Source organism: Cotesia typhae, unplaced genomic scaffold (genome assembly GCF_013202065.1).
Source record: "Cotesia typhae breed Kobodo isofemale line unplaced genomic scaffold, CoteBio_Ctyphae scaffold_121, whole genome shotgun sequence".
NCBI lineage: Eukaryota > Metazoa > Arthropoda > Insecta > Hymenoptera > Braconidae > Cotesia > Cotesia typhae.
Genome location: NW_027423773.1, coordinates 53037 through 79098, shown reverse-complemented (window position 1 = coordinate 79098; position 26062 = coordinate 53037). Strand labels below are relative to the sequence as shown.

The window sequence follows — 26062 nt, the reverse complement described above, 5'->3', positions numbered from 1 at the left end:
TTGTCACTATTTTTTTTTTTTTTTTTTTTTTTTTTTAATAATAAAAATTGAATTTTTATTATTGTTGATATTTACAATTATAATCCTTGAGAATTTCTGAAATGATTAAATTAATTTTATCAATTTATCGAGTTGAAAAAATCAAAGTTTAATTTTTAAAAATCTAATAAATTTTTTCGCAACAAAATCTTTTAGTATTTGTAATTAATTTTAAACGATAAAAAATAACCTTAAAATTTTAAAAATAACTCAATAACTTGCCGACGTGCACCGGCACGACGACAATAAAACCTCCCACCCACCTTTATCTGAATCTAACCTCACAACTGAATTCTTACCTCTCAATGTCTAAATGAGTGGTCGAGTCTCACAAAAAGCACAGCACGTAAAACAGCAAATAAGAACCGCGAGTCTAAAACCTCACAACAATTACTCGACTGTTACTTCACAGTCAGACAAGTCACCAAACAATATTCACTTAAATATATATTGTAGTCCACCATAAATTTATTAAAATTTCGGTTTTTAATTTTCCTGGACCGAAAATTAATAAACAAATAAATAAATAAATAATTTTTTAATTAATAATTATTAAAAAAAAAAAAAAAAATAAACGTCCAAGTTTGGATTTATGTCGCACTATCCCGGCATATTAACCAACACTGTAACTCACACACCCGTGCTTAATCTTGATACGCTGAAAAAAAAAATATTTTCTTTTTAAAACAAAAGTGATTTTTTTTTTAAAATCTTAATAATTATTTTATAAAAAAATAAATAAATAAAAATAAATACTTACTGTAAAGAAAATATACATAAGCAGCGATGCTAGCAATATATAATAATTGTTATTTTTTTCAGGCTCCACGGAATCGCAACGGACGACACTCGGGATCTACAGTACAAGTTTCACTTGGATGTTTGGTGTCAATATTAATATTGCTATTGATATTAATAATTATAAACGACCGGGCACTTAGGTGGTAATCCTTAAAGTTAATATTTTTATAATTCAAGATTTTAAATGGTGAGAATAGTTTATTAGATTATTATATTAATTATACATTACAACAGAATCGGAGATTAGAGGTTGTACTCGCCAACGGATCACGTTTGCAGCGCCAATACCTGCCTCCGAGAGAGACGCCAACCTCCAGAAAGAGACGCTACGGCCGGAGATTTAAGCGCCATCTAGTGCCGGGAAAAATAACTGGGATATAATACGTGAGTCAGTTTTTTTTATTTAGTATATATACATAATAATATATTTTGTGAGAATTGTCAAAATTGTCAATTTAATTTAGTTAGAAGCTCCGAACTATCGCCATTTTTATTTTATCTTTATTTTATTTGACAAACAAATAATTTAAAAATTTTTTTTAAGTTTTTGTGTATAGAATTTTTTTTTTTTTATTTATTTGCTATAAAATTTAATTAAAATTTTATAATGTTTGATTTAAGCATCAATTTTTATTTATTAATAATATACATTTTCATCATGAAATCAAAAGTAAATTGTTTTTTAGCCAAATAATTTTTTAATATTCATACTATTTCAAGTATAATTAGTTCAAGTATAATTTTAAAATTATAAAAATCATTGTATGTACAACTAAAGGCAACACAGACATCTGACAATTTTTAATTTATATATATATATTATAAAAATAAATGACAAACTCACTTTAATTCTCTAATTTTCCAACTGTCCATTGTTGGCGTCGATAATCTGCGTGTTCATATAACGTTTTCAAAGTCGATAATAACGAATTTCGCTGGTAAATCTACTAGGTGGCGCTAAAAGTCCAAAAGTCACTACCGCGTCAAATACAAACTCAAAATTTTTTTTCAATGAATTTATTTATCATTTTAAACAATTAATTTATCTTTTAATAATAACACCATAATTAATTACAGTAAATCTTAACCCTAATTACCACTTAATTAATTAACATATCTTATGGCACGTATCTTATTCTATATAAAACATAAAATTACGATACCAAAAAGGAAAAAAAAAAAAAAAGGAAAAAAAAAAAACAAAACATTTTTTCTCTTTCCTAAAATAAAATCTAAAAACCTGACGTATCACAAAAAAATTGTATGTACATTTTCCGCTAAAAAATAACCATACTTTTCAAAGTCATTTATCTCTAATAACTCCTTAAAATTAATTAATTACATCTAAAAGAAAATTTTTATAACCAGTCTTAAATTGCACTATAAAAAATTCAAACTTGCCATTATCACCACCTACTTAGAAGTTGGAGCTTGATGTTGAGTCATCATTAGCAACCTCTGATGCTGATGCTGATGCTGATGCTGATGCTGTTGCTGTTGCTGTTGCTGTTGCTGTTGCTGCTGTTGGGCCAGTAAATTTTTATAATAATCATTAAATTCCAATGGGGGGAGGTAGCTCTGGTTTCCTGAACCACCTCCTGAAACAGATGACGCGACAGTACTGTGACCAGGTGGCCTAATAGAAGAGGAAACTTGACCGGGAGTGAATAACCCGTTATAAATTGCAGAATAATATATCGGGTCGATCATGGGCCCAGGCATAAACTTATTCTGAACGACACCAGGTGGCGCTGGTGGATAAAACTGAGGGGTCGGTATAAAACCACTCGATAAATTGGGAACACTGTGTCGTCTGTCGTATCTCTCCCTCTCCTTGGACTGCTGGTACGCCATCTTAAAATTGTACTTCCCCAAGTCGCTCTCGCAGATCCTTCTGCTGTCGGGCATCTTGTCAACTCTTGGAACTTGCTGAACTGTGGCGCTGTTTGACCCGCCATAGTGTAGATTGTTGAGGTTCGGAACATTGACAATGTGGTTTTTCCTGGAGTACGGACTCTCCGGATACTTGGAGGAACTTTTAACCTTTGTCACAACGGCGCCATTTTGTCGAACTGGAGTCTGGTAGCTGGAGGATATTTTGTTGCCCTTGGGGTTCACTAAAGTTATCTCCAAGTTGTTTGACGCGATTGTCCTCGAGTCTAACATTGGTAATATTTTGTTCGTTAACTTATCGACAGGGTGCTTGTCGAAATTATCGGCCAGGTTAGAACTGGAATTTTTAAATAACGTAGGACGAGGAACAACCGGAACTCGGACGATCTCGAGATTCGGACGCGAGAAACTTTGAGCGGCTTTTGTCAGATCGAGAACATCTGGAGAACTAGCGGCGTACTTTGAGCTTGATAAAATGTCTTTGGGGTTCCCGTAGATCACTCGTTCGTTTCCGGAAAAGATCGAGTGGGACTGGATAACCTTTGGAGGAACTGGCGCAATGTACTTCTTAGCATTGCAGTTGTTGTTCATTTTATCGGCAGTTAGTATGTGGGAAATGTCAGGGGTCACTGTTACTGATATTAGTTTTTGCTTCAGTTCGTGTTGATCCTTGGGAGACGGAAGTGCGCTGTTAGGTAATGGAGAGTTCGGGTGAGCTTGAATCACACTAGGTCGGTCAGCTAGGTCCACTGCAGTTACTTCCAAACCCCCTTCTCGAAGAATTTCGAGCTTTCGTTTCTTAAAAGTTGGGATTATTATTTTCTCCCTGGAGTTTATTGTAGTTGTAGTTGTTGTAGTTGTACTTGTTGTTGTAGTTGTTGTTGTTGTTGTTGTTGTTGTTGTTGTTGTTGATGTGATTGCTGTTGTTGTTATTGTTGGTGTTGTTGGAGGCGGGGTTTCGGGCTCAGATTCTAAGTCGATTACTTCTGGTGATGGAACTCTTGGTATTTGTTGGGGTCTTTGCTGATCAAAGTTTTTCCGAAAAATTTGTTGTTGTTGTTCAGGAACGAAACTTTGTTGGAGTTGTTGCTGTCTTTGTAATGTTTTCAAATTTTGTTGATGTTCTATACTTCGTTTTTGTATTTGGAGATCATAATTTTGCGAAAACTCTTGTTGCCGTTGTCGTTTTTCTGAATTTTGTTCTTGTTGTAGCAAATTTTGTTGCTGTTCTTGCTTCATATTTTTTTGTTGTTGAAATTCTTGTTGTCTTTTCTCCAAACTTTGATGTTGGTGTTGTTGTTGTTGTATATTTTCTTGACCGTACAAGTTAGGCTGTTCTTGTCTTTTCTCTAAAATTCGTTGTTGTGTTTGTGGCGAAGTATGTTGCGCATTAATATTTTGCTGTTCTTGTTCTTGTAAGTCATCATTTAGTTGCTTTAAGTCATCGTTTAGTTGTTTGTGATGTTCCGATTGTAAGCCTTGTTGTTGTTGTTGTTGTTGTTGTTGTTGTTGTTGTTGTTGGTGTAGATTTTCTAAATCTTGTTGATTTTGTAATTCTTGTTCACAACTTTGTGTTTGATCTCGTTCTTGTTTTAGTTGAACAAAATTTTGCTGATCTTCCAAATTTTTTTGTTGGATTTGATATCTGTCTTGTTGGTTAAAATTATCTTGTTCTAAAATTTGATTTATTCCAACAGCATACATTGGAATGTTTTCTTTATTTTGTGGCAATAAAATAGCATTACTTTTCGAGTTATCAAACTTTTTATTACAATCCATTGTTGTTGTTGTTGTTGTTGTTGTTGTTGTTGTTGTTGTTGTTGTTGTTGTTGTTGTTGTTGTTGTTGTTCGACTATCAGATGGCGTTGAAATACCATCAAAATTAGTAGGTGAATTAATCGATATATTATCGATCGATGATGAAGATTGTTGTTGTGAAGAAACAGAAGATGGCGCTGAAGTCAACAGCGGACTTGCCAGTAAATCAGACGGTGAACTATTATTATTAATATGATTAGTATTAATTATAATATTATTAACAGAAATGGATGAGGGCGAAGGTGAGGGCGATGAAGACGTTGACGATGATGACGATATCGATAAGGATTTTAACCGTTCCGGTTTCACGCGCACACTCCGCAATGACGAGGGTTTTTGTTCAGTCTTTGGTTTATCGGGAATGCTCACGATACTATTATTATTATTATTATTATTATTATTATTATTATTATTATTATTATTAATATTATTAATATTATTAATATTATTATTATTGCTATTACTATCGTTATTATTACTATGGTTAAGGTTAATATTGTTTGTGTTGAGACAGCTTTCTGCAGGTGACTTAGGAGAATCCGGCGAATCACTTGGTAAATCAGAGATTGACTTACTCCGCCGGCTTACTGGGCGAACTTTTGTCTCTTCCCCACGTTGGTGGCGCTCGTAAGGCAGGAGTAACCTAAAAAATTTTATTTAATTTTATTCATCATCTAAAATGAAACAAAAAAAATTCAATATTTTAAATATTATAGAATTTTATTTGATTATACCTTTCGTAATGCCGTCGTGTAATAGTAGCAGCACTAGTCGACCCAGTATTACCTCCAATTTCATCATAAATTGACTTCCAGAGCCGATTAGACGTCACAGTATCATAACCTCCTAGTTTCTGAACTTGTTTATAAAACAAATACAAGTCAACTGGAAGAAAAACAATTGAATTAATATAAATGTATATACACATGTTGTTGTTGTTGTTGTTGTTGTTGTTATTAAAAAAAAAAAAAAATACTTACTCTGTCGGTAACCAAGTAATGGCATCTTTAATACAGGCGTCCCTCTGAGGCTCATAAAGCTCTGAACATCAACCATAAACCTTTTTTCATCTCCAGTAATTTTTCTCTCGCTCCTGCGAATCATTTCGCCCCTGGAAGAGATCAACATGATCGACGAAGCAGACTGGACTATCGGTAGAGCCGACAAATTACCGTTCGTCAGTAAATTAGTAGATGGCGGTGTTGTAGACTTAGGCGGAAAGTTCGAGAGCGACGAGGAAGTGGACCGCGAGGTAGAAGCGACAGAAGCTTCAGACTCATTGGAAGACTCTCCGGGAGAGGTGCTCCGTTTTTTCCGTTTTCTCCTCGGGCGGCCTTTCAACTTTGGCGCAAGGTGGTTGCAGAGTAACTCGTGGGTCTCCAGATCCGGATAGTCAAAAGTATCCCTGCAAAAGAGGACCCTGGTACCTGGTAGAGCCGTAAAACCCCCCAGGGCGGCTGCCAGGGAAGTCGACAGCCAAGATGGCTCGGAACCTTCGAGTCTCCTCAGCAGTGCTCGGTACCGGCAGTACCTAGGGTAGGACAGCACCACTACTCTGGTGTTCTGCTCACCTACTCCTGGAGAATCAGGAGGTTTGCTGTCACTATCCAAAAGCTCGCTCTTGTCAATGTCCGTGAAATCGATTCCTGGGTCAGTAAGTACTTGCGGCAGCAGCTCTTTTTTATCGAGTTCTCCTTCGTCGGTGTCCGAGCACTGAGTCTCAGATTTAACGGGAGACTCATTGACAGTCGGTAAGGTTGACGGTGGTGACTTTGGTGAGAGGGTTGACGGCGGTGGCAGAATTACTTCTCTTCCCCAGGTCCATTCTAAGTTAGGGGATAACCAAGTTACCAGATCATGCACGTGGACGACTACTTTTTCTGAAATTGTCAGCACTTCATCCTAGAAGATAATTTGACTACGATTAGTATATTGAAATTAAAAAAATATCAATAATATTGTACAATAGCCAAAATATATTTTAATTTATTTTAATATCATCATTGATTAAATAAAGTCTGGGTAATATCGTTGAATATCCGAAAACAAATTTAAAAATAAAAAAATCTAATTTAAAAAAAAAAAAAAAAAAAAGATAGATACTTGAAACAAATCTCCATAATAATAAACAATAAATTTATTTATTTTGAAATAAACTATTATTGAGAAAAAAAAAAATTTTTTTGTTAATTGTTAAAATAATAAATAAAATATTTTGTCTGTAAAGTTATCATATTAAATACAAGTTAATTAATCAAACAGTATCGATTGGTTTTGAATACAGAGAATTTCCGAGTTAAGCAGGAGCGAGACACCGATAATAATAATAATAATAATAATAATAATAATAATAATAATAATAATAATAATAATAATAATAATAATAATAATGATAACAATATCTATAAGTGCGAGAGAGAAAGAGAGAAAGAAGGAAGATTGCCAACTATACTGTGCTCTTTTTTATGTGTAATAGTATGTTGTATGTAGTCGTAATTGTAGTATACATATTATTGTTATTATTATCTCGGCACGTCCACTGGAGTGGGAGCAGAGAGTTACGGTGGTGAGGATATTTTTAGGAGAAGGGGATAGGATTGCAAGAGTGGTGGATATTGAGGGGTAGTTTCTAGCGGGGAAAGTCAACCTGCTCTTTGCAGTGACGCTCAATTGAATTTTTTTTTTTTTTTATTATAATTTTATATAAAATTATATTATTTATTTTCATGCATGTAATTGTATTTTTTTTTGTTTTTAATCATAAATAATTAAATTTGTTCTGAAAAAACTTTGCTTGACAAAATAAAAAAAAAAAATTTCCAATTGGCTTGACTAGTACAAAATTCAGGTTAGCGTAGCGGCATATGATTTAATTTATCAAATTATCTTTCTTGGGTTCGGTTCCAGCAAAGAACAGAATTTTTATCACATTTTTTTTTGTTTTGATAAAAAATGATTTTTTAAAAGATTTTAGAAAATAATCAAAAATGTTTTTTCAATTTTTTAAATTACAAAAAAATTTTTGTTAATTAATTGTTATAAAAAAAATTTATTTTGTTCAATTAAAAAAAAAATTTGTTTTGAACAATATTAAATTAAATTTTCATTTCTATGAGAATGAAAATTGATATATATATATATATATATATATATATATATATATATATATATATATATATATATATATATATATATATATATATATATATATATATATATATATATATAATCTGATAGTGTACAAAGATAAATTTAAATGTATACGTGACTGAAATATTATTCACAAGTTATTTTTAGATATCTAAGTGTTTCATACGTTATATTAAATGTCAGTTTAAAAAAAAAAAAAAAAAAAAAATAATAATAATAATAATAATAATGTTCTTCACAAAAAAAAAAAAATCATAAAATTGTACAAAATATTATTAATTTGTCATCAATAATAATAATATTAGATTAATAAATGATAATTATAATTGACTTATTTCTAAATTAAAATGTTTAAAAAAAAAAAAAATGCATGAAATTGTAGCGTTATTTTTTGTTTAATTATTTAATTATTTTACTTTTTTTGTGTGTGCGATGGTGATTATCATTTTGATTATTATTTTGATTAATATTATTGTGAAACGGTCGGTTTTAAGAAAGGAAAGTAAATATATTGTCAAAATAAAAGCAAGGATATAAATGTTTAAATGGACAATGATTTTACCACTTGAGTACACGAGTGCCAAGGACGGGAACTATACGAGATATCAACGCGTCTATATCAGCGGTTCTCATATTAATTATTATTTATTATTTTAATTTACTTTTTTTGGAGGAAAAAAAATTTTATAATTATTATTATTTTTAAATAATTTTTTTAAAATATTTAAAAATGATAAAATATATGAGAAATATGTTTGAATATAAAAAATATCATTAATTTTGAAGAATATCATAATGTGTAATTAAATATAAAAAAAATATCAGTAAAATCGGTAAATATTGAAAATATTGTGATATAATAAAAAATATAATAAATTTGATTGAATTAAAAAATAATTATCGTTATTTTATTGTCAGTAGGTAAAACAGTGAGTTAAAAACTAAAATTAAATTGACTGATATTAAAGTAAAGATAAACGTAAGATAGTAATAAAATTAATGTGTTGGGTATTCTTGTCGTTTACTCAACCATCCAAACTAGGAGGAATAGACCTTACGAGGGGAAAAGGAGAGTGAGCGTGTAGGTGAATCAAAATGTAGGTATGCTATTGAAAGGGCTGAAGGAGGGGAAATTATATCACAAGTGGTATTGGAAACATGCGCGAACTATAAACTCAACTGATATATATATATATATATATATATATATATATATATATATATATATATATATATATACGAATGTATACAAACATAAGTAACAACTAAAGATGTGTATCCATAGTAACCCCCATTAGCCTCCCTACTACTACCAAAATTCCCCCTCTCTTATTTAATATGTAGGGGAGTATAAGTGTATAGTGGATGAAATTCCCCACTACTGTGCCAAATATTCCCCTCTTATCCCTCTTATCCCTCTAACTCGCTCGCAAGCTCGGTGGGTTGTTATTTTATTTTTATTATTTTTAACCCCTCTCGAAACTATTTCTATCTTCGTGATTTAAACTTTATATACTATATACACTGAAAGCAATTTATTTTATTAAAAAATTATAAACGTATAAGCGTTTTTTTTTTTTTTTTTTTTAAATTAATTTTTATCAAAAGTTATTTTATATCATTAATATTTTTAGAATTTATTCATTTTTATGATAATTTATAATGTCACTGATAGGTAATATTTTTTATATTAATCGATAAAGCTGATATTTAATGATATTTTTAAAAAAATATACAAACCTCGCCATGAATATCCCGTCGTCCATCAGGAGTGTTCTCCGGCAAAAAATACAATCTCAATGACGCCAACGGTTGATTAGAGCCCCGGCTATCCACCCACAACAATTGCAGTTCTCCGATACTGACCAAGTCTGCATCTGTCCATAATTTAGTAAGAAAAAAATTACCGAGCTTCAGAACACGGTTATTGTTTATCTTAACCGCTTTGTAGAACGTGTACGGGCCATGGCTGAAGCACGCGCTTCCCAGCAGCTGAATCAAAAAATAAAACACTCATTAAATCAATGATCGGTCCATTTTTTTGAACATCTTTATTGAACTTTGAATTTTTATGCCCGTTTAAATAAGCCCAAACATACCTAGCCACACTTATACCTACAAACTTCCGAGATCGACATGTGTGCCATTCTGACACACATTTACACACATGAGCACATTTGTCGAAAAAGTCATGTGGGTAATCATTTTAAAGGGCTTGTTATTTTCAACGTCATGGTGAGTTGATAAGTGAATAATTATTCTAATTAATGAAATCATTTCCCTTACTTGTATGATTAATAATATTAAAAATTTATCTGATGAATCATTCATTAAGTGCTATTAATTATTCCGCTATCATGGAAAATGATCATATGGATATTTAAATTATTGATTTTATAAAAAATTATAATGAATTAATATAAAGTTATATTTTTAAAGAGTGAGTAATTGTTAACGACGTGTATTATGGATTGCGCAGTAATTTAATTGAATGTTAGAATAAACAAGTTTTGTCTATTGATTACTTTTATTATTTTGGGAATCGGTTGTGATTTACAGTGAGGGTAATAGAGGAGAAGGGAGAAGGGACGAGGGAGGAGGGAGGAGGAGGGAGGAGGATTTGTTAGAATGATGATAAAAGAAATTTCATATCAATCTTGTACATTGATTTTGAGAGTGGAAAGGGTATTCAAAATATTAAAAAATTTTTTTAAATATAAAACTAAACATATCGCAAAATTTTAACATAAAAGCATCATCAAAAAAAAAAAATTTTATCTCCAAAAAATAAAAATTGAAATAAAATTACAAAATATTAAATTATATTAAATAAGAAATTTAATAATAATAAAAAAAGTAAAAAAAAAAAAAGAAAAAAAAAGTATAATTAATTAAGCTAATAATAATATTGAATTTATATTTGACCTCGTTTTTATCACAGACTGTACACGATCTCTACGTTCGTATCGAGTTTGCCCTCTACTAACTCCTTCTCTGTCTCTATCTGCGCTCTCAAGTAACCTCTCTCTCTCTCTCTCTCCTCTCTCTCTCTCTCTCTCTCTCTCTCTCTCTCTCTCTCTCTCTCTCTCTCTCTCTCTTTCTCTCTCACGGTCCTGTCGACTGCAATGTTGTATATTAGTGTACTTATACATACATACAGACATAAATATATATATATATATATATATATATATATATATATATATATATATATATATATATATATATATATATATATATATATATATATATATATATATATATAGTGGTGGAGGTAGTACCCCTTGCCTCCTGACACCCGGGTCTACATTGCTTTTAAAACCGCCCCCTTACGCTCACCCACCGCGCGTCTATATAACCGCGCTTATACTTTGCCTCTTTATTCCTTTATTTATCATCTATTTGAAATTCAATGGAATTTTCGTTCGTTTATAAATTATTATTACTCTTATTATTATCAATTTTATTATTAAAAAAAAAAAATTAACAATAAATTAAAAAAAAAAAAAATTATTATCATTTTGAAAAATCAATGATAATAAAGTGAAAATTCTGGAGCTAGTGGGGAGAAATTTAGAATTTTATACAAGACTGGAATTGAGCGTACGAGCAAAGAGTGTGATAACACGCACGAGTCGCAGTCTCTATTATTTTTACAAACAATGGTACAAATTACTGTACAAAATTGTGATCTGAAGAAGGGAGAAGAGAGAGAGCAAAATCGGTCTAGACAACAGATAATTTTATACGGTAAATTAAATTATATTTCGTTTATACAAAACTGAATAGGCTTATGTAATTTTGATATAGATTTTTATACAATGTCAAATAATTGTCCATTATAAATTATAATTACAATTTTAAATAGTTGTATATAATTAAATATATATATATATATATATATATATATATATATATATATATATATATATATATATATATATATATATATATATATATATATATATTTATAATCATAGATACAAATGTATAGAGTTAAATAAAATTACATGGATTGTACGTCATTATAAAAAACAAAAAAAAAAATATAATTGTTATTATACATTTTTGAGACTGAAATTATTATTATTATTATTGAAATTACTATTAAAATTATGAAATAAAAAAAAAATATGATGATTGAATAATAAATTAAAAGCATATATAATTTCCAACATACATCATTTTAAATTACGTACACCAGCAGCGGCAATAATAATAATAATAATAATAATATCAATCGATACGTGCAGTGATAATAACAAGAGTAATTATTATAATTGATTAATAGATGATAATGATAATAAATATAGATTATTTTAGTCATTTTATTATTAATTAAAATTAGTAAAAATTTTATTATTTAATTTATCTTTATTAATATTAATAATAATAAAAATGTAATTCACGAAAAAATGTATTCTGCAAAAAAATAATTTTTAATCGTATTTTTAGCATGAAATATACTTACACATACAAATACAAAAAAAATTCTAATTTATACGTTGTACAATCCCAGACAAAAATTTTTGTCCAACTGCTGACAATTTTAATCATTTCATTTTATTTTATTTTTTTTTTTAATTAACAAAAAATCTAATGTTAATATTTAATCAAAAAATTATTATTATTTTTTTTTTTGTTCTATTTAATCAAATACTCAAAAATTTTTTTTTAACTGATTATTTCGATACGAAAAGTTTAATTTACAAAGTATTAGAAATTTATAAAATTATTATTTCAATTGAAATTGAAATTTTTAAAAAATGGAGTTGGAATTAAAAAAAATTTTAATTTGTAAAATACTAATAATAACAATAAAATTAAAAAAATTATTATTACAGTTAACTGTGAATATTTAAAAGATAAATGAATGTTAATAACAATAAATAAGAAACAATTTTCAATATGGACTGTACTCTCTTAAAACATTGGAAATAGTTATGACCGTGGTGCTCATTCTTATCGACTTTTCTATCTTAAAATATTTATTTTATTATTATTATTATTGCTATCATCATTATCATTTTTATTGCTATTATTACTATTATTTTTTATTAAATATTATTTTTGTTCATTTTCCCTCTCGGTTAAACCGTTCTTGTTTTCTCTCGATACACGGTCAACTCACTTTAGCACACGTATCTTGTCAATAATTTGCTCTCTGTCTCTTTCTCTCGTTTTTTTTCTTTTTTTTTCTGTCTCTGTCTCGCTTTAGGAATGTTTTATTTTATTTTATTATTTTTTTTTTTTTTTAATTCATTTAATTTAAGCTATCTTTATACTTTAAACTGTCTATTTTATCGATTTAATTATATAACTAAAATATTATTTTATTTTTCTATCCTAGATTATATTTTTTTAAATCCTTTGTTTTGTCATAATTTTAATATAATAATAATAATAATAATAATAATAATAATAATAATAATAATAATAATAATAATAAAATAAATTTATAAATTAATTATAATAATAATAATCTTGATATAACTTTGGAACTAAAAAAAAAAATATTTATATATATATATATATATATATATAACGAAATATGTGAAATAAAGGAGGGAAAGAGGAATAATAACTATAGTGTCTAAGTTTGTAAGAGAGCAAAAGAGTAGGGATACTAAGGAAAAAAGAGGGGGCAGGGAAGGGGAAGAGGGAAGTGAGAGAGTAAATTCGATAAGTTATAAAATTAATAAGAATAAAAGCAACGCGAGAGGGCTAAGACGAAGGAAGGAGGAACGAGTGAGAGGGCGATATATCAAACGAGAGAAACAAAAAAATATAAATGACGTTCATGTCTTTTTTTTTTAAGTGATTTGTTAGTTTTTTGTTGTTATTATCTCACCCGATTAACGAGGTTAATTTTTACCGGATTAGTATTTTTATAAATATGCTAATAATATTCCAGAATATTTTGTTTATTATTATTATTATTAAAAATTTTTTTAAACCTATCAAATTATTAATAATAAAAATGTCATTAAAAATTATACTGATAAGATAATACACGTATGTTTGTTTTTATAAAATTTAAATTATTAAAAACTGCCAGTTCGTGGTGATAACCGTGTAATAACATTGGAATGTAAAACACTATAGATTTTTAATTTGCTATTAATAATAATTATACCGATTATTCAAATAATTGGAAAATTTTCTTTAGATCCAAAATTGTACTCGAAAAAATTTGCCAACTACACTAGTCACAAAAATTAAGGGATATAAAAAAAATTCCAAATTTTTTGGTGATTTTCAGCGAGCTGTAACTCCGAGGAAAATGATCGCACAGAAAAAAAAAAAAAAAGCAAATTGTAGCTCCAAGTGTCTAGTTTTTAGATATGATCATGAAAATTTTTTGTCATCGTCAGGTCTGGAGAAATCCTAAGAAAACTACTGAAAAAAAATTTTTCGAAATTTTTTTTCGTCTTAAAAAAGGTCTACGGGCTTCAAAAAAATTTTTTCGATTGTTTCGTTTAAAAGCACTTTTAGTAAATTTAATACCCTTTAATTTGACGTAATCAAAAGCCTGTACGATAATTTGCCGCGGAGTTATCGTCAATCAACAAAAAAGTTTTTTTGACTTTGGAAATCAATAACTCTGAAATAATGACCGTATAGGAAATCGAAGGAGGGTTTTGAAAACTACACAATATTCTCTATAAGAAAACGTAAACCGCTTTTGAAGAAAAATTTTTTTGAATTGAAAACTCGGACTGAAAAAAGACAAAAATTCGCATAATTAAGGATATTTGGATAACTTGATATAACTTTGGATAAAATGGATGAACGAAGGATATCGTTGGTAATTTTTAACTTCAAAGTGTCCCTAAAATCCCTAAGAAATTCAAAGCGCTGCGATTTTTTGTTCATAGTGCCCAGAAGCTTCAAATTCTGTGTTTTCGCAAAAATCACCATTATGAGCAATTTTGTGATTTTTATTCATTTTTCCATTGAAAAAATTTTTTTCAAAATTCTTTATTTTTCGATCAAAGAGATTGATTTTCAAGAAATTTGAAAAAAAAAAATTTCAATTTTTTTCGAAAATTTTTTCGAAATTTTCTCAATTTTTTCGACTGTTGTTTTACCGCCGGCATTAGCGTTACCCAAAGCGTACCACGTGGAGGTTGCTCGGTCGGATTTACGCTTCTCACACACACACACACACGCGTGTAAAATGCCGGCGGTAAAACAGTCGAAAAAATTGAGAAAATTTCGAAAAAATTTTTCGAAAAAATTGAAATTTTTTTTTTTCAAATTTCTTGAAAAATCAATCTCTTTGATCGAAAAATAAAGAATTTTGAAAAAAATTTTTTCAATGGAAAATGAATAAAAATCACAAAATTGCTCATAATGATGATTTTTGCGAAAACACAGAATTTGAAGCTTCTGGGCACTATGAACAAAAATCGCAGCGCTTTGAATTTCTTAGGGATTTTAGGGGACACTTTGAAGTTAAAAATTACCAACGATATCCTTCGTTAATCCATTTTATCCAACGTTATACCAAGTTATCCAAATATCCTTAATTATGCGAATTTTTGTCTTTTCAGTCCGAGTTTTCAATTCAAAAAAATTTTTCTTCAAAAGCGGTTTACGTTTTCTTATAGAGATTATTGTGTAGTTTTCAAAACCCTCCTTCAATTTCCTATACGGTCATTATTTCCAGAGTTATTGATTTCCAAATCAAAAAACTTTTTTGCTTTGATTGACGATAACTCCGCGGCAAATTATCGTACAGGCTTTTGATTACGTCAAATTAAAGGGTATTAAATTTACTAAAAGTGCTTTTAAACGAAACAATCGAAAAATTTTTTTGAAGCCCGTAGACCTTTTTAAGACGAAAAAAATTTCGAAAAATTTTTTTCAGTAGTTTTCTTAGGATTTCTCCAGACCTGACGATGACAAAAATTTTCATGATCATATCTAAAAACTAGACACTTGAGCTACAATTTGTTTTTTTTTTTTTTTTCTGTGCGATCATTTTCCTCGGAGTTACAGCTCGCTGAAAATCACCAAAAAATTTGGAATTTTTTTTATATCCCTTAATTTTTGTGACTAGTGTATAATTCTATTATATAGTATATAAAAAATATTAAAAATTTCTTTATTATTAGATTACAAAATAAAATTGTTAAAATGATTGGAATAAATAAATAAATAAGTTTAAACACTAAAATAAATAAAAATATTGCAACAGAGATATTTAACTTGACTCGTGCACGTTAAAACTCGTTTATACGCTCGCGCACATGTGTTTGTTCACACACACGGACATATATGAGAGTAAATATACACGTACTAAATTTATTCATTCTCTTTTGCTTGCTCATACATAAATTTATGTATATATATATATATATATATATATATATATATATATATATATAAAATATAGACACATATATAAACTGGTAAAGTGAATGTGAAAACATTAATTGTAATTACGCTTTAATTATATTGATTCACTCACTAATGTTATATTTTATTTTTGATATTATCGATGATAAATGATTATTGATTGCTCGAAAATTCAATTCTCCATTACTTTACTTTAATTCAGGTAATATTAAACAAATCTTATTAAAATATAATCAAACTATTTAATGTTGTTCTTCCCAAGTTATCACGCTTTCAACAATTGGGAACAAATTGTTCTCAAAAGTTCAAACTTTTTAGCTTAAAGTCGCCGTAACTTTAAAAATATTGAATTGAAGAAAATTTTATATCTAAAACACTACCCACTTATCTAATTTCATTACTGCTTGTCCTTAAAAAATAAATTTTTTTCAACGACAATTTTTTAATTATTTACTATTCTAATCAATTAAGTTAACTTTAATAAATTGTTAAATAATTGAGTAAGTTAAATGAAAATTCAATGATGAAAATAAGAAAATTAATATTGTTAGAATAAAATTTGATAAAAGTAACCGTAAAATAATTTTCCCATTACCAACAAAATGTAAAAGAAAAATATATATTTTTAAATTATACGGCCGATGCCAGCGGGGAAGCGCAGGAGGAACAAGGTGGAGGGATGCTGCGACCAGGAAGAATAAAGTAACGAGGGGTGAGGGTTGACATGGAAAAAAAAAAAAAAAAAAGTAACATTTGCTATAAGAATAATCAACTTTTTTTTTTTTTCCATTTTTAATCTTTTAATTATTTATTTATTATTATGATTAATGTCAATATCAATTAAAAAAAAATTGATTATTAGTAAAATAATAATAGAATAATTTATAAAAGTAAGATAAAAAAAAAAATAAATAAGTAAAACTCTTTTATACTCGTGTTTGATCTCCCGAGACTCTCTCTCTCTCTCTCTCTCTCTCTCTCTCTCTCTCTCTCTCTCTCTCTCTCTCATTGTCAGTGTATATATATCAAGGAGACGTGTAAGTATATTATTATTATCGTTATTATGAGTATGACTCCGTGGGTCTACGCCGAGTGCAATTACAAGTTTGTGAGAGTTTAATATTTATTTTTATTAGTTAATTTATTTATTTATTTTGAAAAATTTTATTATTATTATTTTTTTTTTAACAAAAATGAATTTTTGATTTTATTTTGACTTTAAATCCTTAAATTTAACTCATTTAAAATAACAGTGCAATAACAATTCTAAAAAAACAAATACTTCGTCATTTTAAAAATTAAAATACAGTAAATTACAACTTAAACTCTCTTTTTCTCTAATCTTTAAAGACTCTTTAGTTATATAATAAGCCACGTTCTCAAATTTTATCTCACCCAAAAATCATAAATAATCATTTTTTAGATCATTAGCAACTAATTACTTTATTATTATCATCATCATAATTGGTCTCATTTACAAAAAAAAAAAAAAAAAAAAACATTACAAGCAAAATTATTGAATATTTTTTAGAATTTTAAATTTATTAAAAAAAAATTAATCTCCAGAAATATTATTAATATTATCATAATTTAAAACGAAAAAAAATCAAATTCAATTTTCAATTATTTTTAAAATAACTTCGTTATTATTATCAAGTAGAAAGAAAATAACTTATTAACAAAATTAATGATCAATTAGGTACCCCCTCCCGCGCCATTCAATTTAACTACATATATATGTATATAAATTCAATTATAAATTACACCAAAAATTCCTGGCTCGTCCCTCCTCCTCCTCCGCCGCTCTAGTCACTACTCGGTGCTTCTCTGTTTTTCTTATGCGCACGCACTTATACGCTTTTAAACTCGCTCTTGTTCTTCCCGCTTTCCCCACTTTTTCACATTTCTCCCTCTCTTATATCCACTCTATCGTTAACTGTAAGACAAAGACTTCCAAATTCAATCTAAATATCATTAATTTAATAATAAAAAGTTTTTTTAATAAAGAAAAATTATTTTTTTTACAATAACAATTTTTATAATAGTAAAAAATTAAATTGTCATTGAATAATTATAAAAAAAATTTAATTGCTTCGCTCAAAATTAAAAATTTCAATAATTTATTTAATAATAATAATGATAATGTTAAAAAAAAATTATTTTCGACACCTGGAATTTTTAAAATATTTAAAATTAATTATTAATTAAAAAAAAAATATATTTTCACGCCATATTTGTTAACATTTTTAAAAATAAATTCTCGCCAAATGATAATAATAATAAAACTCACCTCTATTTTATCCATGACTAGTAAATAAAATCACAAAAAATATTTTCCACAAACATTAGTTGTTAAATAAATAATTAATTATTTTTTATTTCACCACTGATAATAATTATTATTAAAAACAAAAAAATAATTATAATCAACGCGCACAACACTCACTAAAATGTCCAGCTATTTAATATTTAATATTTAATATTAAATATCAAATGAAGATAATTATTATTTTAATAATATTTACTTTAATTATCTGACGTCACTTAGCCGTAGGTGGGAGAGAATCCAGGAGGGGAGAAAAAAAAAACTTAACTGAAGAAAGAGACAGAAGAACTGGAATGAATATAATAAATAGAAACAAAAAAGATTACAGCGTCGAAGAGCGGACCGGGCCGAAGCTGCCGAGATACTGACGGTAATACTACAAATACTGACTGCGAAACTCAACAACTAGTGAATAGTGCGGTAGTCCGATTCCGACGACTACCGCCAGCCGCTTCCCGAGTCGACTCTCAACTCTACGAGCCTTCACGACTGCATTCGGCCGCTCGGATGGCTGATTTTATATATCATCACCAGGAGGCGCCACTAGGTGGTCCAAATGCATGATAAAGCTCACACAGGCACAGGCACAGACACGGTGAATTAGTATGGAATTTTTTATAGACAATGATAATACTTGTTCGTTTTGTTAGATATTCGGAGCGAGATTAGATAGATAAGAGAGAGAAGCCGAGAAAAATAATTTGTGTTAATCTATTGTCGGTAGTGTGTACAATTAATTTTGTGTACGTAGATATCAACGGTTTTTTCCGAAGATGGACAAAAATTGTTATTAAAAATTGTTAACAAATATGGTTAAAAAATAAATTTTGACACATAATGATATAATATTTTTTTTTTTTTTTTTTCAATATTCTATTTAATATGAATAACAAGGTAAATAAAATCGACAAAATATATTGATATTTATTTTAATTAAATTAATAAATTACAATAAATTACCCCCTATTTAATTATTTCCAACCGAAAAATTCATTGTTGACAATTCTTTTTACATTTTAATTATACAATTATACAATAACAATAATAACCATCATCCTTATATTAATATCTTCAATATAATTATCATTATTGTTACTATAATTATAATAATAATTATTATCATTAATCATTAGTCATTATAATTAATTAATTTAATTAAAACAAAATAAAAATCAAGCATTTGGCGAAGTGAAAAAATTCAAAGAGAGTGATTTAAATTATTTATTACAATAAAAATCATTTTATGTATACTTTAGGCCCTAATTCAAATTTTTTTTTCTATAATAATAATAATAATAATAATAATAATAATAATAATAATAATAATAATAGCCTTGGAAGCTTCAATTTATTTTTTTAATTGAAATATTTTTTATTGGAATTTTAATTGCTCTAATTGACGCGTCCCTGGGAATAATTTTTTAAAAATATTTTATTAATTAAAAAATTTTCTATTTTATTATTTTTTTTTCTTTTTTTTTTCAATAAGAATGTTAAGTAGATTGGATAAATGTATCACAGCTGGCCCCCGGGTCAATTAATTTAAACAAAATGTAATTAATAAATTTGGGCATTTTGACAAAAAAAAATCAAATAATTTTTACTCTAATTACTTTCAAGTTTTTTTTTTTTGTCTAGAAACACGATATGCCTTAAAAAAATGGTTTTTTCTTTTTCTCAGATTAAATTATAGACTTAAAGACAAAAAAAATAAATACCCACATACCTTAATTGCGAGAATATTTGTCCCATCAGATCTAATTCGCGGTTTTTTGCAAGTTAGGTGTTTAAAGTGAATATAGCGATGTGGGTATTAAAATAAATTAAACTTTAGAGACTACCACAATAATAAAGGCAATTATTTAAAAACATAAAAAAAAAAAAAAAAAAAAAAAAAAGAATTTTTTTGTACATTTGTGTAAATTGAAAAAGAATATAAAACTTATTAAGCTAAAAAAAAACCTTAATTAATCCTATTTGTTGATATACTTAAAACATCTATATATATAAAAAAATTCTCCTACATATTCTGTGGATAAAATTATCAAATCCCCAAAAATTCTTAAATAGTTTTTACATATTATTATATTTTTTATAAAAATATTTGATTAACTAATTAGATTATATTAGATTAATTAATTAATATTAACAAAATTTTTAAAACATAGTGCGTTGGTAGACGGACAAGCAATGTTTTAGTGTCGAAAAAGCAGATCGATACCGGCTGCCGACTATCGGCGAAGCAGATTGTCGTTAGTGATAAGAGGAAGTTTTTTTTTTTTTTTTGAGATCAGTATCGATTCCGAGATCGGTAATAAATTTTTATTTAAAACTTTAACGTAAGCTCAGCAAGAAATTTTTTTTTTTTTTTTAATTTTTATTTAATATCATTGATAATTTATTATCACCGACCGTCGACAAAATGACAATCGGTATTTCGGATCTCGGTATCGGTGTCAAATAAAAAAAATCATCAAGCACCCTGATAGCCACCTTACCTATAACTTACTGTCAATCTACGTCCGCAATTTGAAGCAAACTTGACGGAAAGAGTTGGCAAAGCGAGCGATTACCTATGAGTACCCTATAACTTACTCTGCAAATAGACGTCAAAACTTGGTGTACACGTATTTCCTTCAAATTGTAGTAAAGTTGAAAGGAAATTTAACTACAAGTTTGATTGTTAACTTGTATTCAAGTTGCGGCCGTAGATTTCTGTCAATTTACTTACAACTGTTGTTGAGTGAAGAATTACCGCCAACTTGATGTATAACTTAACCGTAACTGCTGGGAGTCAACACTTACTGAGAAAGCGCTGGCTATCAGGGCATTTTTTTAAGGAGAAAATTAGATAAAAGAATAAAAAAAATTAACCACTATCACAATCAACTTTTTCGACATCTTCTTGATCGAAATTTTCCTCAATCGGTTCAAGAACTTGATCATAACACTTTCCATATCCATTTTCTCCGTCGAGAATCTCGTCGTCATCCTCTCCTTTGGGAGAGTCAGAGGTCTCGAGTATCGTCGGATCATTGTCATCATCATCTGTTTGTCCAGCGGTTGGTACAACAGTCTGCTCGTCATTCTCAGTCACCAGGGCATCTAAAACGCGCTCCTCGAGCCTGAGCTTACGCACTATGTTCTCAAACTTTTCACAATCGGTATCTTTTTGTACTTGCTCGAGCTTGTTTTCCTCCTCCTCTTCCTCCTCCCAACTGTAAGGAATCATCGTCGCTCTGACGGTCTGGTAAAGTTTATGGAAGCCTAATTTTTTGTATAAACTCTGACTTGCTTCATTCTCAGGACGTATTACTACAAACGGAATGTAACCTCGTTCGGATACTACTTTTGTCAAGAACCTGAAAAATTTTTTTTAGGTTATTATAATATTAATAATATTAATTGAAATTGAAATTGAAAATAAAAATATATACCTAGCTAATCGTGTACCATAACCCTTTCTTCTAAACTCCGGTTTAGTCTGCATAGAGAACATTGCGCCATAGTATGACTGTATCATCCAAGCCGCGAGAATATTATTAACAAAAACGCCACCTGCTGGAAGGATTCTGATGAGCCTGAGAAAGAGTTCATGGCACTCCATGTCATTGGCCGGATATAATTCGTGTATCCCCTCCGCGTGCTCAGCGTTAAGAGGCAGCACCTGTACATCGTCTCCCTCGCCCTCACCCGGCTGCGGCTCCAAAGAGTCTTCTTGTGCGGCTACCAGTGAGTGGTTCCCGTCACCGCCGTCATCCTCCTCGAAGTTATGGTACGCCCAGACGTCACCGAGCACGCGGTCGATTGTACCGACGTCGTTGTACAAACGAAACAATTCGTCAGCAATATCACAATGAATAAAGTTTATGTATAATGGCCGAGACCAATCAATCAGTATGTCCTCCTCGCGTAAAAGTGTCAGATGCTCCAGCTTGTCCGTTGGACAATAAACACCGAAGCTCTCGTATAAGAGACCGTGAGGCTAAAATCACATTTATTTATTTATTTTTTAAATCAGTTGCATATTCTTAAGGCCCTTGGAAATTTTGCGTAAGACAAGTACCCACATGTGTGTATAAAACACACATGTGATAAAAATCCCTGTATTTACTATAATAAAAGCTCCAGATTACGAGTATGCATGACAAAATTGAATCGACTTACCGACAGAGTCATACCAGGGAAGTGCAAGCACACTGGCACCTCCGGCCAATCATTTGCTACATAAAAGTTAAATTCCCATACCTTGTTTTTCATATACGTCAATACTGTTTGGTGAAACTGGAAAAAAATAATAATAATAATAATAATCATATTTGAATATTGAATTAATTTATTTAATTGTTATTACGCGATATAATTTATTGTAAGTGATTTTATAAATGATTATTAAGTTACTGCATGCTAAGGACAAAAAGTTCACGGTCAAGATTGAATCGCGCTGCACGAAACTATCCTTGTTTTTTTTTTTTCTCACTTGTTTAATGAGATACGTCGATAAAAAAACCGCAACGAAAAAAAAAAAAAAATATATATATATATATATATATATATATATAAATTTTTTTTTCATTTTTTTAATTATTGAAAATTAGTTAACATTAATTACCTTGAGTGACTCGGGTAAGTAGCCATTTAGGAAGTCTAAAAGCTGAGGTAGCTCTTCTTCGGAAAGCAGCCGGAAGTTACGGCCACTTTCTACTGGTCCGGGGAGATCCATTGTTCTGAAAAGTTTTTTTTTTTTTTTGTTATCGAGAGTAATTTTTCAAGTAGGTGTCAAAATTTTTAGTCAAAAATATGATTTTATATATTTATAGAAAATAATAAATCATTTTAAGGACTATATATAATTTTATATGAAACAATTTTTAAATTGATTTGACTGATTGTGTAAAATTAATAGAGTTTTGTCCATTGTATATAATTATATATAAATAATAATAATTACCTTGTACGAGTTGGGGACGATTTACTGCGGGTAAGCTCGAAAAATTTGTAAAAAAACAAAATCTTCCGGTAACCCAAACAAAAAAAAAAAAAAAAAAAACTGTTATTACAATTTTCCCCTCTTTCTATTCACAATTATTCACCCCTATTAATTACCATCCACATTAATAATAATAATAATAATAATTCTAATAATAAACCTTATCTTTCTCAAAATTCTCTACAATTCTCTGCTCTCTCTTCCGACAATCAATCAATCAAAAAAATAAATAAATAATAAACTAAAAATCAATATCCAAACGACACTTTTAAAATTCTATCTTTATATAATTACAGCAACCACTTTTATGAGTATAAAAATATCACTACAAGATATTTAAATATATTTTTTTACTGAAATAATATTTAAAGCTCAACAATTTTCCCGATATTTTTCTTCTTACACTCCCTTCCCTTTATTTATTTTATTTATTTTTTTTTTCTGTTATTTCTTCTTCAGTAAAAAAAATATAAATATATTATTTAATTTATATTAAATATAAATATAAATATTATATATTTCATATGTTTAGTATGTTAGTGATTTTGTAGAATTGTTTTAAAGGAGGCTGACCCGCCCTCGCCGCCCCCAGAGCCCGCACTGAGCAAAATTTCAACCCTCTGTATTATATGTATGTATACATAAATATGTGTGGAGGGTGAATTGTACAAAGTTGACGCAGGCGTCGCATTACTGACTCTAAGGGCCAGTATGGCCAGATCGTGCGATTTTTTTATTCCCTCTTTGGCGTCGCGCGCGCGCCTCGGACGCAAGCAAGCGATGCGTGTCTGTGAGTCGGAAAACCGAGCGGAGCCGAAGGAATCCGAGAAAGTCGAACGAATCGAGGGGAATAAACCTCCTGCCACACGAAACAGAGGAATAACTCACACAACAGTAGCTCTCTGTTCGTGTGAAATTCTAAGAATCCGATTTCAGCCGAAACATACAGCGGGAAAAATAATGTTTTAATTTTTATTAAAATAAATAAATAATGCTTTTTTGTTAAAAACATTTAGGTTTAATTTTTTTTTTTAATATAAAAATCAATATCAATTTTTTACGCTGTTATTAATAATAATAAATAATAATTTATTATTAAATAACAATAATAATAATAACAATAATAATAATAATAATAATAATAATAATAATAATAATTATGGTAATTGGAAATCCTCAAACGCAGTTTTTATATTAATTCTTACTTTTCTTCGATACGGCGTCTGATGGCTGCGCGGCGTAAGTAAAAGCTTACGTCGGCGAAACTTTTGAGATCGAGTCCTCGCTCAAACAATTTTTTTTTATGTTGCTATACCAATAATAATAATAATAATAATAATAACTTTTATTATTTTTATGAATAATAATAACAATGGTTATTTGTAATAATTATTACTAATAATTTTGGTTACTGGGAATTCTTAAACGCAGTTTTTATCTTAGTTTTTACATTCTGCCTGCAGAACGTATGACGGCTGCGCGGCGTAAGTGTCAGCTTACGTCGGCGAAACTTTTGAGATCGAGTCCTCGCTCGATCAATTTTTTTTTCTCAAATATTTTTTTTATGTTGCTATACTAACAACAACAACAACAACAACAACAACAACAACAACAACAACAACAACAACAACAACAACAACAACAACAATAATAATAATAATAATAATAATAATAATAATAATAACAATGGTTATTTATAATAGTTATTATTAAGTTTGGTTACTGGAAATTCCCAAACGCAGTTTTTATATTAGTTCTTACTTTTTATCGGTAGGGCGTTTAATGGCTGCGCGGAGTGTTGGCCTACGGCGGCGGGGTTTTTGTGATCGAGTCCTCGCATAATCAATTTTTTTTTTTCTTTTTAAATATTTTTTTTTTATGTTGCTACGAACAACAATAATAATAACAATTGTTATTTATAATATTTATTGCTAATAAAACTGATTAAAAATTGTAATTTTTGTTAAAATGAAATAATTAATGTAGTGGCTCTTGCCATTGCCTCGAGGTCAAGCGTCTGACGATCGCGCGCTCAAGCCTTTGACAGCGTTGAGTCGTCGCGCGCGAAGTCACGCCATTGTCGTTTAAATGCCCGGGTATTTAAAGACGCGTTGTTTACGTTTCCGTCGTAAGACAAAGGACGCTACTTTTGTTTATCCGTCAATATTGGCGCGTTAAGTTTGCGGTTATAACGCCATTAACGTTTGTGCAGTGTAATGTGTTTGACGTGCCTTTGGATTATTTTGATTTAATTGCTACACAGTCCAGCGATAATTACAGGTATTTTAATAAGTATTAAATTCAATTTTTCTCTATTATTAATAGAGAATAATATTAAATATAAAATAAAAAAAATATCGATATTATTCCGTGAAAGTATTGTAATTGTGTGTTTTTTTTTTTTTTTTTTTTTTTTTCAACTCATCCGTTCTCCCGGCGTTTTTTATTAATAACTCTAATAAATACAATAAAATAATAATAAATAAATAAATGAATAAATAAATAAATAAATAAATAAATAAATTAATAAATAAATAAATAAGTAAATAAATAAAATAAAGTAAAATCATCATATTTTTGGTTTCGTTTTTGGTTTAATTGTCGGTGTTTTTTTCCGGTGTTGTTGTCGGCGTTATCGTTGAAGTCATCGTTGGTGTTATTTCTGGTGTAATCGCTGGTGT

The 26062-nt window shown here is 28.9% G+C and overlaps 2 protein-coding genes and 1 long non-coding RNA gene across 8 annotated transcripts; 1 reads left to right on the top strand and 2 right to left on the bottom strand.

The window, feature by feature from the left end:
* Nucleotides 1–9: 9 nt before the first annotated feature.
* On the bottom strand, nt 10–18620 carry LOC141533586 (uncharacterized). 6 transcript variants are annotated; one of them, XM_074252541.1, is made up of 8 exons: nt 18356–18620; nt 9442–9693; nt 5532–6453; nt 5286–5436; nt 1065–5194; nt 800–989; nt 339–697; nt 10–96 (listed from the first exon to the last, which is right to left on the bottom strand). In XM_074252541.1, exons 1-5 carry the CDS (start codon nt 18368–18370, stop codon nt 2254–2256), a joined length of 4281 nt encoding a protein of 1426 aa, XP_074108642.1. In that variant the 5' UTR covers nt 18371–18620; the 3' UTR covers nt 10–96; nt 339–697; nt 800–989; nt 1065–2253. The 6 variants fall into 6 exon arrangements, with proteins under 6 accessions (XP_074108642.1, XP_074108643.1, XP_074108640.1 ...); XM_074252542.1 differs by having other exon boundaries at nt 1070–5194; XM_074252539.1 differs by having other exon boundaries at nt 800–1191; nt 1685–5194.
* Nucleotides 9592–20292, top strand: LOC141533593 (uncharacterized). Its single transcript, XR_012480318.1, has 2 exons — nt 9592–9936; nt 18614–20292. It is a non-coding gene; the product is annotated as an uncharacterized LOC141533593 (long non-coding RNA).
* Nucleotides 20293–20458: 166 nt separating this feature from the next.
* LOC141533590 (uncharacterized) lies at nt 20459–23982 on the bottom strand. The gene is made up of 5 exons (XM_074252556.1): nt 23343–23982; nt 23004–23118; nt 22559–22675; nt 21829–22376; nt 20459–21753 (listed from the first exon to the last, which is right to left on the bottom strand). Exons 2-5 carry the CDS (start codon nt 23112–23114, stop codon nt 21261–21263), a joined length of 1269 nt encoding a protein of 422 aa, XP_074108657.1. The 5' UTR covers nt 23115–23118; nt 23343–23982; the 3' UTR covers nt 20459–21260.
* Nucleotides 23983–26062: the final 2080 nt, after the last annotated feature.

What these genes read in the sequence shown, in the direction of transcription:
- LOC141533590 (XM_074252556.1), bottom strand. Translation starts at nt 23,114, where the DNA reads ATGGATCTCCCCGGACCAGTAGAAAGTGGCCGTAACTTCCGGCTGCTT. An exon ending in TCCCTGGTATGACTCTGTCG is followed by an intron (nt 22,377 to 22,558) that starts GTAAGTCGATTC and finishes ATGTGATTTTAG; the next exon opens with CCTCACGGTCTCTTATACGA. An exon ending in TATGGTACACGATTAGCTAG is followed by an intron (nt 21,754 to 21,828) that starts GTATATATTTTT and finishes AAAATTTTTCAG; the next exon opens with GTTCTTGACAAAAGTAGTAT.
- LOC141533586 (XM_074252543.1), bottom strand. An exon ending in ATTACTTGGTTACCGACAGA is followed by an intron (nt 5,437 to 5,531) that starts GTAAGTATTTTT and finishes TTTTTCTTCCAG; the next exon opens with TTGACTTGTATTTGTTTTAT. An exon ending in ACACGACGGCATTACGAAAG is followed by an intron (nt 5,195 to 5,285) that starts GTATAATCAAAT and finishes AAAATTTTTTAG; the next exon opens with GTTACTCCTGCCTTACGAGC.